Raw genomic sequence first — 11,737 nt, 5'->3', positions numbered from 1 at the left:
ACAAGGGAGATGTTACATTATTTTGAGCATGGAAAAGCATCAGAAAACTCACCTCTTCTTAGAATTTAAACACTATATGTAAGGGAATGCTTCTATTTACTGACAGTTTGGGATTTGCTTCTCAAGGCATAATTCCCTGGTTATTTTACTTCCAGATATAGCCATTCAAGGCTCTTTCTTTTGTATTACAGCACAAGGAAGCAGACTAATATTAATATAATTATGAAGTAGCTAGATCTGTTGCCTGATTAATGGGAATATCCTGATGTGGAGACAATTTTGGCTCAGGTTAAGAACTGTGAGAATTCCTTAACCACAAAACTACTGGTTACATCATACAGCTGTCCTAAAAAAAAAAAAAAAAAAAATTATTTCCCAGCAAAAATAAAAGAAGCTTAGAAGGGACCTTACAGGAGAAAATACAATTACCATCAAGGCAAGGATACCAACCTAGAGCTGGATGCTCAGCACTCTGGTCCCATTTGAGTATGTCTAAGTGTTGAATTAAATGGGCTAAAGCCCAAGTAGATCTGGAGTGAATAAAACCATGAGGAGAATGAAAAGGAAACATCAAACTCAAGGAAAATGCTTAATATAGGTAAAGGCACAATGAATTTGGCACACTCCTTTCCATAAGGCTGTTCTAATTTTAAACCTATTGTACTGTGCTGTTGATAGCCTTGTGTGAGCCATGGAGGGTTCAGCCAACTCAGCTGCATGATCAGTAAAGAGACAATGCTACCACACACAGGGTTATTTGGATTAGTGAATACCATAGGCAAGTAAATCATCTGCCAGATGGCATCAGAAGAAAGCTGCAACTCTCTCACTTTCATTTCCACAGCAGCAAACAATGTTCCGTGTTTAAAATAAACTCTTCCAGATGAGTAAAAGATAAACTTTGTGGAGCTTTTTTTCTTGGTCTTCTCTTTGACTTCAGCTTTTTTTCCTAAAATAAAAATTAACAAAAAAACGAAATAAAACCCTCATCTACTCTGATTGAGTTACGTTAATGAAAAATCCCAGTTCAGACCACCGCAGTACAAAGCTGTCCCTCTAGGCAGCATCAAAATTCCATGCTATTTACTGAACAAAAGACAAAAATGAAATACAATATTTTCATTCATCAGCTTCTGTCAACAGAACCCCTAAAAATGAACACCTACCACATTAGGCCATTTCCTGTCGTTTTATGGGTTTTCCACAGTGAAGGACTGTCCCACTTTCTTGAAACATGGATTTTCATATTTTATACAGTTTTAACCCTTTTAAACCCTTTTTTAAAAAAGTAGCAAGTATCTAGAATCAAGCAAACAGAACCCACCACTAAAACCCAAATGCAGAAACAATATAACTTTAATTAAAGTTTTTCCATTATTCCTTTTGAGTTTTCAAGTTGCCTCTTTTGCCACTACAGATGGAGCTTGTTATCTCTTAGTTTGTTCTAGTGGCCCAAGGCCCCAGTCTTATCTACTCTAATACAATTATTTCATGATACATCTTGCTATATAAAATAAGATTTTTTTGAAAATTTTCCACTTACAGCAAAATTTTCTGGACAAAAAAACCTCCATGAAGCAATCTTACGGTTTTTTCCCATATCTGTGATGATTCTTCTGAGACATATCTAGGACTCTGAAGATTTTGAGGAGGGCAGACTGAAGGAAAATTAAGCTCTCTAGTCTCTTCCAACTATTTTCAAGGCCAGGTGAGGTGTCAACTAGAGCTACCAATAATTTTTACCTGTAGGATCTCAGCCCTTCAGAATAACAAATGGGTTGGTTGTCCTGAAGCAATTTTCAATTTATTATGCTTTATTCATAGGATGCAGCTACAGTGTTGCATAAAGTACCTATCCATGTACACTGGAGAAGGCATTTCTGCATAAAATGATGCCAAAACTACTTGTTGCAGTGCACATTGCTTCTGAGCCTCCAGGTGTGTCACTTGTTTTGCAGGTGCTGTTCATGACCCCTTTCTTGAAGCATCCAGGAAGACCCTGGCATTGCTTGTCTCCAGGACAGATGGCATTTGGACAGGAATGGTCATGCCATGACTTAGGAGGACCCAGGACACCAGTCTACTGCTGGGGAAGGTTGCAACAGGACTTAGATACACTTAAGTACCATCAGTCATCATCAGACTGCAGTCCAGGTGGCAAACTGGAAGACATTAAACAACTGCAATGAGGAGCTGACATTTCTTTGGGGAAAAAACACACATTTCTGGAGAATGTTGCAGGATATTTAATATATGCATGGCAATGCTACCACCTCACCCCCATAATTTCACAATTTGTGAAGCATTTCTTTAAAAATGCCATACATACAGAGAAGTGCATAAAGCCTCATTCATCAAGCTGGAAAGAATCCTCATCCAATTGCTGTAAGGATCTTACTGCCCAAACCTAAAGCTGAGAGATCAAGATCAGCAAAAATATTTAGATGTCTGACTCCCAGTGCTTTTAGTGGGATCATGATTCCAGATTGCTTGTTTTGCCCAAGAAGCAAGCAGCATGAAATCTCAGCACCTTGATAAAGTGATTCAAGCACGTGATGGTCTCCTGAATCTTTCACGACAAAGAAGCTATCAATATTTTCCTTATACAGATTAACTACATTTCTTTTATATTACCTGAAGTGATCATTCTTAAATGTGAAAAGAAAGGGCTCTAAACCTTATTTGGTGGTCATTGTGCCAGACTTCCCCAAAAAAAAAGGAATTAGGAAAGCATTCCTTTCTCCATGTTACACAGGACACCTGGAATTAATTAACTTTTCTAATTAATTTCTCTGATCTGAATCCAGTTACAACAGGTGTGAGGCTGCTAGTGGTAGCTAAAGCTGTAGGTAAAAAGTCTAGAGGGAGCTTGTCATTTTCTGTTATGAGAAATAGCAGCACCATTCTGGGACAGATCAAAAATAATAATTCAACTGTGGAGGCCTCCTGGATTGTTTTGCAAGTCAATTACTTTCTAAATTATTAGTTTGGAAAAAGTTATGTGCAAAAGGGAACAGACCTTCCATTTAAAGTTATTTGTATGACTCTTGCAAGTTGTTTATTTTGTTTATAGCCTTAGGTGAAAAGAAATTAAGTCTGTTTGAAGTGGGAATTATCCACATTTTTCAGCAAAAGCATAATCATACCACACATTCACAGGGCTCAGGCTCTGGAGCTTGTGAAGCACTCACTTAGTAGCAAGCTTAGGCAAACCAGGCAACTGCTGAAAAGAGGAGAGTTTAAATACTTCTGGTTTTATTGCATCATGGAAAAACTGATCATTTATCTCATTAAGATGGAGAATTTTTACTGGAGAACCCCCACTGGGTTTATAAGCTTGCCTGCTGTGTTGACTGCAGTAACTGAAAGAGCAGAGTTATCCCTTTGCCTGGGGATTGATATTGGCTTTTGTGGCAAGGTAAGGAAGGTAAATTGGTGACAGATTCAGAGTGCTTTAAAAAAGTAAGTAACTCTCCCTTGGCTTAAACAGATGGGGCATATAAAATAAATACATGCAACTTCAATTTAGTTTGCTTGCAGAAACCTCAGCTAAAATACCTCCATGTGTGCAGGGAGAGCTGGATGATAGCAAGGCCTGCAACTTAGAATGAAAATAAAGAAATTTAAAAAAAAATCTTAAAATCTTGATCTGTCGAGGGAAATTGGTTATTAAAGGTATGTTCAAAAGCAGCACAGCCAAAGGTGAATAAATTGTAGTGAAGCAGTTAGAAAGTGGTCTCCTTAAGAAAACTGAAGTCTGTTTCTCTTGACCAGTACACAGAGATGTTTCCTCCCCTCAGCTCTGTGTTCCCCAGCTGCAAAAGCAAACATTGCATACCTGGAAGTGGCTTTGAGCAGCTGAGCTCAACACTGAGCCCAAGCCAAACCACTCTGTCCCCAGCCCAATGCCTCACCAGGAACCAGAGCAGCACAGTGGCAGTGACAACAACCCACTCTCCTGGATATACCTCAGCTCCTTGGTAAATCACTGACAGCTCTTCCTGCCTATCTTTTAAACTAAGAGATTAAATTGCACCTACACAAGTCTGCACACACACACACACACACCACCCCTCACTATTCCAATTCTAAACCAAGCCCTTTGGAATGCAGTTAGTGTGCAATGTTGCTGCCATATAAAATGTGACCACTGAGAAATGGGGCCACTTGGAAACATTGCTGACACTGGCCAAAAGCTTCACTGGGGAAAGTCTCAAATAGCCAAAGTTAAGCCCTGCTGTGGCACTCCCCCTCCCTCAGCTACAGCAGGGCAGATGCAGACTCCCTGGGAGAAGCAAAAGGGGAGGGAATACCTTCTCTTGACACATCCCAGCCTGTTTCCAAATGCCTGGGGCACAGGTATGGAGTGCTGGATTGCTGGTGGACTCAAAACCCAGCACACAAATTCTAACCATTTACCTAAGAGAGCTAAAGATACATTTTGCATTTGAAAAAAGCCTTTTAACATTTATGTTCATCAGAAACTTCAGCAAGATCTTAAATGCAGCTGTGGCTTTCTTAACTGTATCTATATATCTGCAGGTGATTTTACTTCTATATCTGTAATGTACTTGCTAGCAATGTTGTCAGTGTCTGTACCTGTCAATGAAAACTGCATTTCCATGGGCTTGGCCTGATATCCCTGCTCACTGCCTTCTCTCACCCTTATTTTAAAAACTTTAATTCTTCATAGAAAGTGAGTTTGAGGATAGAAGTACTCAAATGGTGGTGATGGTGAAAGAAGGCAACTGGAATGCAACATTTTCAGCTGCATGCTGAAACAAATTGGTTATACAACAGTAATACAGAGAGCTTGCCACATCATTCCAGAGGCACTGCTATACTGGGGGCAAGTCTGAGGTGCTGAGCTTCTCTTAGTGTACTGCCAGCTCCAAGAGGAGACATTCAGCCCACAGTCCTCAAATCATACACATATACCTGAGTTTAATGGGCTCAAGAAAAGGAGAGAAAGAAGAGAGAAGGATGCTCCCTTGGCCAGAATGTTTGGTTCTAACCTAGACTGAGTCAGCATTACTGTTTGTTGAAGTAAGGACTCTTCTTTGGTTTTATACTTAGCTTTTGTAGTTCTATTGACCAGTGAGGTATCTAGCTCCTGGATGCTACCAGAATAACAAAGGCATCACATAAAGAAACATTTACAACAGCTTCAAGGGAGTAATCAGCTTTCTAGTCCACAGCAGTCAAATGACATTTAACCTTTAAAGTGACAAATTTAACTTATTTCAGAAAAAAAAGCCTACCTTTCCATAAGTCCCAAATAATCCATCCTTTCAAATTGTTTTCAGGTAATATTCATCCATTAATACTCTATTAAGGGTCCATGAAGGATTAGTCTACTCTGGAATGAGGTTGTAATTTAGTTATGATTACAGGAATGTAATCCCTTTCTGACCATGGTTATTACTTCAACAACGTTTTAAAAGAACAAAAACAAGTACACAGTAGATGTACAAAGTATGACCTGTTACACACAACCAAGATTTCCTGTTCTGCATCTCCTATTTCTGTAGGAATCCACTTTTGAAGGCAAGTGCATATCCTATGTAGGTCATTCAGTCTGAAAATTACATATATATGTCTGCTCTTCAGGCAATTTCAGTGCAGTTGTTTACTGCAGTATTTTGAGGCTAATCATCCTCTCCATTGCCCATCTTTGCATCCAAGGCTTTCCTTGCAAGAGATGTACACCCATTTCAGCAGAGGAACAATGCAGTAGTGTTTCTTTAGCATTGCTCCACTCACATTGAAACACAAACCTAAGTTTGGCTCAGCTTCTCTATAACTCTTTACAGAGAAGTTAATGAATTCTTCATTCTTCAGCTACCTGCTAAAGGTGCTGCTTGCAGCCATTTACAAGTGTTTTAAATTAAAATGTGAAAATTAAAACTGAAGATCAAAGCAGGACTTCTTTAAGTGTGTAGCATAACTCCCTCTGCATCACTTGGAGAACTCTATTCAACACTCACAGTATGCTTTGACAACACATCCACTTCTACACCTTGCCTTACAGTGAATAGTGCAAAGTTCAACCTATTACATGGTTTTACAAACCTGCTCTACTTTGTAGCTTGCATTCTGATTTTCTGGAATGCTGCTTTCTGCCCCACCCAAGCCACTTGCCCAGTACAGACTCTTGCTGGGGAATGGGAAGGCAAGATCAAGCCCCCTCAAGTGTAAAAGCTAAAGTATACGGAGAGTCTGAGTAAACAATCAGAGAAAGAATTTAAAAAATTTAGTAGGTCACCACCTGAACTGCAGTAGTGATGTATGTGTAACTAAGGAACTATTGAATACATCATTTATTATTGATTCTTCTTCAAGTAATATCAATATAGATCAGTCTAAACCATTCTTCCACATTTATACTGTATATCCTAACTATTAGAACTTTTAAATAATGTAGACCAAAAAAAAAAAGGCAGAAATATTAATATTAAATAAGTTATATGAATTTTAAAAAAAATCAATACAGACTCACTTAATACTCATGTATTTCTTTGGAGCCATTTTATTTCTACCAACTCCACACCACAGGCTCCCTAAAACAACACACAGGTTCATCTTCTGCTTTGAAACAAAGCTACTGTATCAAGGCTGCCAGTTTCTGATACATCTCCCACAATAAAAGAATGAATGCTATGTCTTCTTTTTAAAAGATTTTATTAAAGAATATTCAGTCAGCTGTATGAGACATTTATGGAACCTCATTACTGAGTTAAAGTGCCATCAGTCAAGCCAAACACACTGAGAAGCTTATTCTGTTTGGTCTAATTTGCATGAGGTCTTACACAGTTCATGCCATGCAAAGCCCTATCAAGACCATCATACATTTTGCAACTACCATTGGAACGAAACCCAAGGTTTCAAGAAACAGCAAGCTCAACACACATGAAAATAAAAATACAGCTTGCACAACCAAGTGTACTTACACACTGAACAGCAGCAACATCACCAAAAATAGCTGTCTTTGTGCTTCACAGCAAAACTGCGCACGGCTCAACGATTTTGTTCACTGAACCATGGGGCTGACAAGCCTTTGAAAGGCACTCAGAGGCCTCAACAATTACAGTGCAAGATACCAGGAAAACTCTTTATTACATTTGTCATTGTGATGGCTCAAAAAAAACCAAAGACTATGATTAAGATTTATTTTCAAATAATTTTTACAGAAGTGTTTCACCATCAGTACCCTGCATTGTCCAGCCAGACTACAAGTAATGACAAATACGCATATATATTGCAAAACTCACTTCTGCTTAATTTTTATTTGTAAAACAAAAGTTTCTAAGCAGATTTAACCAGAAATTATATTCACACCCACAAATTTTATTTCAGTTTTTTCCTAAATGCTTGTGCCTATTGAAGACTGTCTTTCATTTCAAAACAGACTTCCAACATAAATCACTCTCTTATTTCATACTTACTGAGCAAAATTCTGTATTCCCACAGCATTTAAAGTGAGAATTTCACTGTTGCCAACTGCATAGTTATCTGCATTTTTTTTGCAGACACTCCCTGGCACTTACTTCAGTAAGCCAACCATCACTTCACTGATATCCCACAATTTTCTTGCAACCAAGTCATCCATGGCTTTGGGCAGAAGTTCTTCCTCTTTGCAGTCTCCAAAATACTTTCCTGACACGCCTTCGACATCAGGAGAAGAGGCCAAGTAAATAGATGTCTGGGCTCCTTCCAGAGGCGTTTTGAAGAAAGCCCATGACACCAAGTTGAATAGAGGCTTGGCCAGCAAAGGAATATTCACATGTCTGCCTAGATTTGTTCTGACAATCCCAGGATGAAGTGAGTTGACGGTGACTCCTGTCCCCTCCAACCGACGGGCCAGCTCCCTGGCAAATAATATGTTAGCCAGTTTACTTCGGCTGTAACAGAAGCTTTTATTGTAGCTTATTTCACTGTTCAAGTCGTCAAAGTTGATCTCTCCATATTTGTAAAGCTTTGATGACACTACAACAATCCTGCTTGGGGCAGAATTTTTGAGAAGGCCCAGAAGAAGGTTGGTGAGCAAGAAGTGGCCCAAGTGGTTTACACCAAATTGCATCTCAAAACCGTCCTCTGTCTTCATATATGGACACTGGAATATCCCTGCATTATTTATCAGAACATCCAGCCTTGACTCTTCCTTTAAAGAGAAAAGAAAAAAAAAAATTCAGTTTTAGAACTCCCACGTGTAACATTATGCTTCAATTTCTCATTGGGCATTGTTAAAAAAGAAACAATTTCATTTATAGTTTTTTTATTTCATAGCTTTCTGACATTCTCATAAAGCAGTTAGGAAAAAAACCACCTTTAAGTTAACTACCAGTAAACTGTGCACTTGATCCCAGTAGAATGCAAGTATCTGAGAGCAGGTCTGTATCAACTTCTAATGCAAGCAAAATACACAACCATCAACTTCTCCAGGAGCAGCTTTTCTTACAGCAATTCAGTGCTAAATTACCTTTGTGATGCATTTTTTTTCTTTTTTAAAAAGCAACCTGTCTTTTGCTCTGCAAGAGGACACACATTAATTTACGGCAAATTTCTTCAATAGCAGAGGGATCTAGTGTGCAAAAGACATCCAAGCATGGAATGCAAGATGCTAGCACAAGGAATTAACCTCAGAGCTGAAGAGGAAACCATTACACTGTAGACCCATCACCTCACTAGGAATATATGAAAAACTCTTGACAAACAATGTTCTCATGATTTTAAACTTGTCTTACTTTAAAACCAGTACACATCACTCTGCTGCTGGGTGAGAACTATGGAGCAGGATTCACAGAAAAGTAACACTCACGTTTCACATAATCTGAGTCCAATAGGTCTACCCAGAAACTAGGGAACAGAGGCTCTATGAGGTGCTCGGCACATGAGATTTGATGGATCAGTGTTCTGGCTCAAAAATCAGACTAAAGGATGTATACACACTCTCCAGGCTTAGACAATGTAAGCAGTTAACAGAGAGGGCATTGATAATTTAGATATATGCATCATGCACTTCATGCTCCAGAATCCACTCAAAAATGAAAGAGCTCTCCAATTTATCCAAAATTCTAATTAAAAAAAAAAAAAAAAAATTAAACTAAGCTGCATAAATAAGCTTTGAATTCAACTCTTACCCACCTCTGACAAAAGACTCTGAAAGCATAATTTATGCTTGCATGAATCAGAGGCAAAGGTATTAATTTTCTCTAAGAGCACTGGGAGTTTTCTTTGCTTTTAATTCTTTAAACCCAATGCAGAGACAATCTGGGCTATTTTGATGATAAAAATAGAGAACCTCATGAATGAATTCGGCACCATTTTCCTTTTATTTCACTGCCATTAGCAGCAAAGATACAAAGAGCAAACCCCAAATCTGCACTTGGCATTCAGTTAAAGGTGCTGGCATCCAATCACTCAGAACTTCCAAGTACTTCAATCTCAGAGTGATTTGCATGGAACTTGTGGCTGCTCAGTGTTTGATATAATTGGGATCCAAAGAGCACCAAACACACTTCTCTTCACTCAAAGGGACACAATGGTCAGTCACTATCATTAAATCAGGACAGGAGTGAAGAAGTACTGACTGCAGATCTGCTCACTGAAATGATCCTTTTTTCTTCTTTAGAGAAAAACATCTGACTGGAGGATTTATTTTGCGAGACTTAACACTTCAAGAAGCAAGACCTCCACATGTGCTGTTCTGTGAAATTCCTACACGTAACAACCTAGAGTGATGCAATCAATTCCAAGCAGGCAGCCACTACAACCAAATGCAGCAGAGTGCACAAAACACTACATTGATGGGCAGTGCTATTCCTTGTAGCCTCCTGCATTTTATCCATCTTCCCATGGAACCCTCCAGAATCTAAGTCTTTTATTTTTTTTCACAGAGACTAAGGAGCAAGAGATATAATCACTCATGCATAAGAGATATAATCAGTCATGCAAAGTATAGCTCCCACAAATAAGGCTAAGCAGTGGGAGTGCACTGTCTCCTCATCCTGCCAGTGTTTACATCTTCTTTATGTCAACCAAAACACCACAAGAACCCCCAAACAAATCCCAAAATAGCAGCTCCAAAAAGGACTCACAGATAGGGAAGGTAAATAACATAAACTTGGATAGAAAAGCTCTTGAAAGTATCACTTAAGCTTACATCCCTTGTCATTCAGGTGCATACAAGTTATAATGCAGGCATGAGCAATACTCTGAAGATAGCACACTCTCTTTTAATCTATTTCTCACTTAAGAGCCACTCTGATACTTTGTACTATAAAAGACATAATTCGTGAAAGTTACACAGCATTTCAATTTTTTTTTTTCTGATGTGTGCTTATTATACAAATAATTGTACAAATTATACAAATTTTATATCCTCTCAGATATGCAGGTTTTCCCACAACATTGAAGCAAGATTAGATCTTATCACTGGATTCATATATATATAAACTACAAAGCGTCCAACTAGAGAACTTAAAACTCGACACTTAGCTTTTAGAAAAGCAGTTTGAAAATTAATGCAATATAGTCATTGTTTTCTTCCCCTGACAACAGGGTCTGAGAATCTTTTAAGTACTTAAGAAGCACATCTCCGAGCAGAACTTACTAAGCCTGGCTTTCCATGACTTTGTGTCTCATGACTTGAGCAGCTAGATGTGGTGAGATCAAAGTCCTAAAAGATGCTTTTTGTGGGAATGAAATAATGCCTCCAACAGTGCTTCCCTCTGCTCTACACATCTAGTGGCATTTCTGTCAGGCAAAGCAACTGGCTGTCCCATTCTCCTTAAACTCAGGTTTTAAGGCAATCTGCAAAAACTTCATATATTCAGAAATGGCTATTGACTAGATTCTGCTGGTGGTGGGTGAGAGATTTAAATCCTTGGGGGGTGGGGTGTGCAACCTAAGGAGGCAGCAGAAGGATGTCTGGAGCATGGCAGCAGTGCACCTGTCAACTTTTATTTTTCTGATAGCAGAGCTGAGCTGTAACGCTAATGTAAACCAACAAAGGTTAAACTAGTTAATTCAGAGAGAAAGGACGAAAAATCATTTATCTCATACAGAAACAAGCATTTTCTTCCCAGAGTAGAAAAGATCTAGAGTATTTTAAACCAAAACAGACCAAACTATCACGAAGTTCACGCTTCCAAGAGCTAATTCACGGCCAATTTGCTTATACCCTCCTCCCGAACCCTGCGGTGACCTCAGCGCCTTCCCCAGCGCCCCGAGCGCGCTGCTGGCAGCAGAGCAGCCTCGCCCAGCGCGCACAGAACCGGCCCCACCGGGAGCGCCGCCAGCCCGTGCCCGCCGCGCCCCCTCCGGGCCCAGGCGCGGTGACCCGCGGCCCGGCCGTACCTGCAGGACGCGGTGGCAGAAGGCGCGCACGGAGCGGAGCGAGGCCAGGTCCAGCTCCCGCACCACCAGCTCGCCCGCGCCGTCCGGCCGCTCGCCCACCTCGGCCCGGATCTCGCGGGCCGCCCGCTCGGCCCGCGCCCGGTCGCGGCAGCCCATGATGACGCGGGCCCGCATCCGCAGCAGCTCGGCCGCCGCCGCCCGGCCCAGCCCGCTGTTGGCGCCGGTGATGATGACGGTCTTGCCCCGCATGGAGCCCCCGCGCCCGGGCCGCGCCGCGCCCCGCAGCCAGCGCCAGGCGGCCACCAGCAGCCCCGCGCCCAGCGCCAGCGCCGGCAGCGCCGCGGCCATGCCGGGGCCGCGCGGGGCCTGCTGGGGCTTG

The 11,737-nt window shown here is 40.7% G+C and overlaps 1 protein-coding gene across 1 annotated transcript; it reads right to left on the bottom strand.

Moving 5' to 3' along the window:
- Nucleotides 1–6,664: 6,664 nt before the first annotated feature.
- Nucleotides 6,665–11,737, bottom strand: RDH14 (retinol dehydrogenase 14). Its single transcript, XM_056487871.1, has 2 exons — nucleotides 11,359–11,737; nucleotides 6,665–8,161 (listed from the first exon to the last, which is right to left on the bottom strand). Exons 1-2 carry the CDS (start codon nucleotides 11,704–11,706, stop codon nucleotides 7,544–7,546), a joined length of 966 nt encoding a protein of 321 aa, XP_056343846.1. The 5' UTR covers nucleotides 11,707–11,737; the 3' UTR covers nucleotides 6,665–7,543.

The sequence above is a fragment of the Oenanthe melanoleuca genome, chromosome 3 (assembly GCF_029582105.1).
Source record: "Oenanthe melanoleuca isolate GR-GAL-2019-014 chromosome 3, OMel1.0, whole genome shotgun sequence".
NCBI classification, from domain to species: Eukaryota; Metazoa; Chordata; class Aves; order Passeriformes; family Muscicapidae; genus Oenanthe; species Oenanthe melanoleuca.
This window is presented reverse-complemented; position numbering and strand designations above follow the sequence as displayed.

Excerpts from the sequence above, each read along its gene's own strand:
- RDH14 (XM_056487871.1), bottom strand. The coding sequence starts at position 11,706 with ATGGCCGCGGCGCTGCCGGCGCTGGCGCTGGGCGCGGGGCTGCTGGTG. Across the intron at positions 8,162-11,358 it reads TCTGCCACCGCGTCCTGCAG|GAAGAGTCAAGGCTGGATGT; the intron begins GTACGGCCGGGC and ends TTCTCTTTAAAG.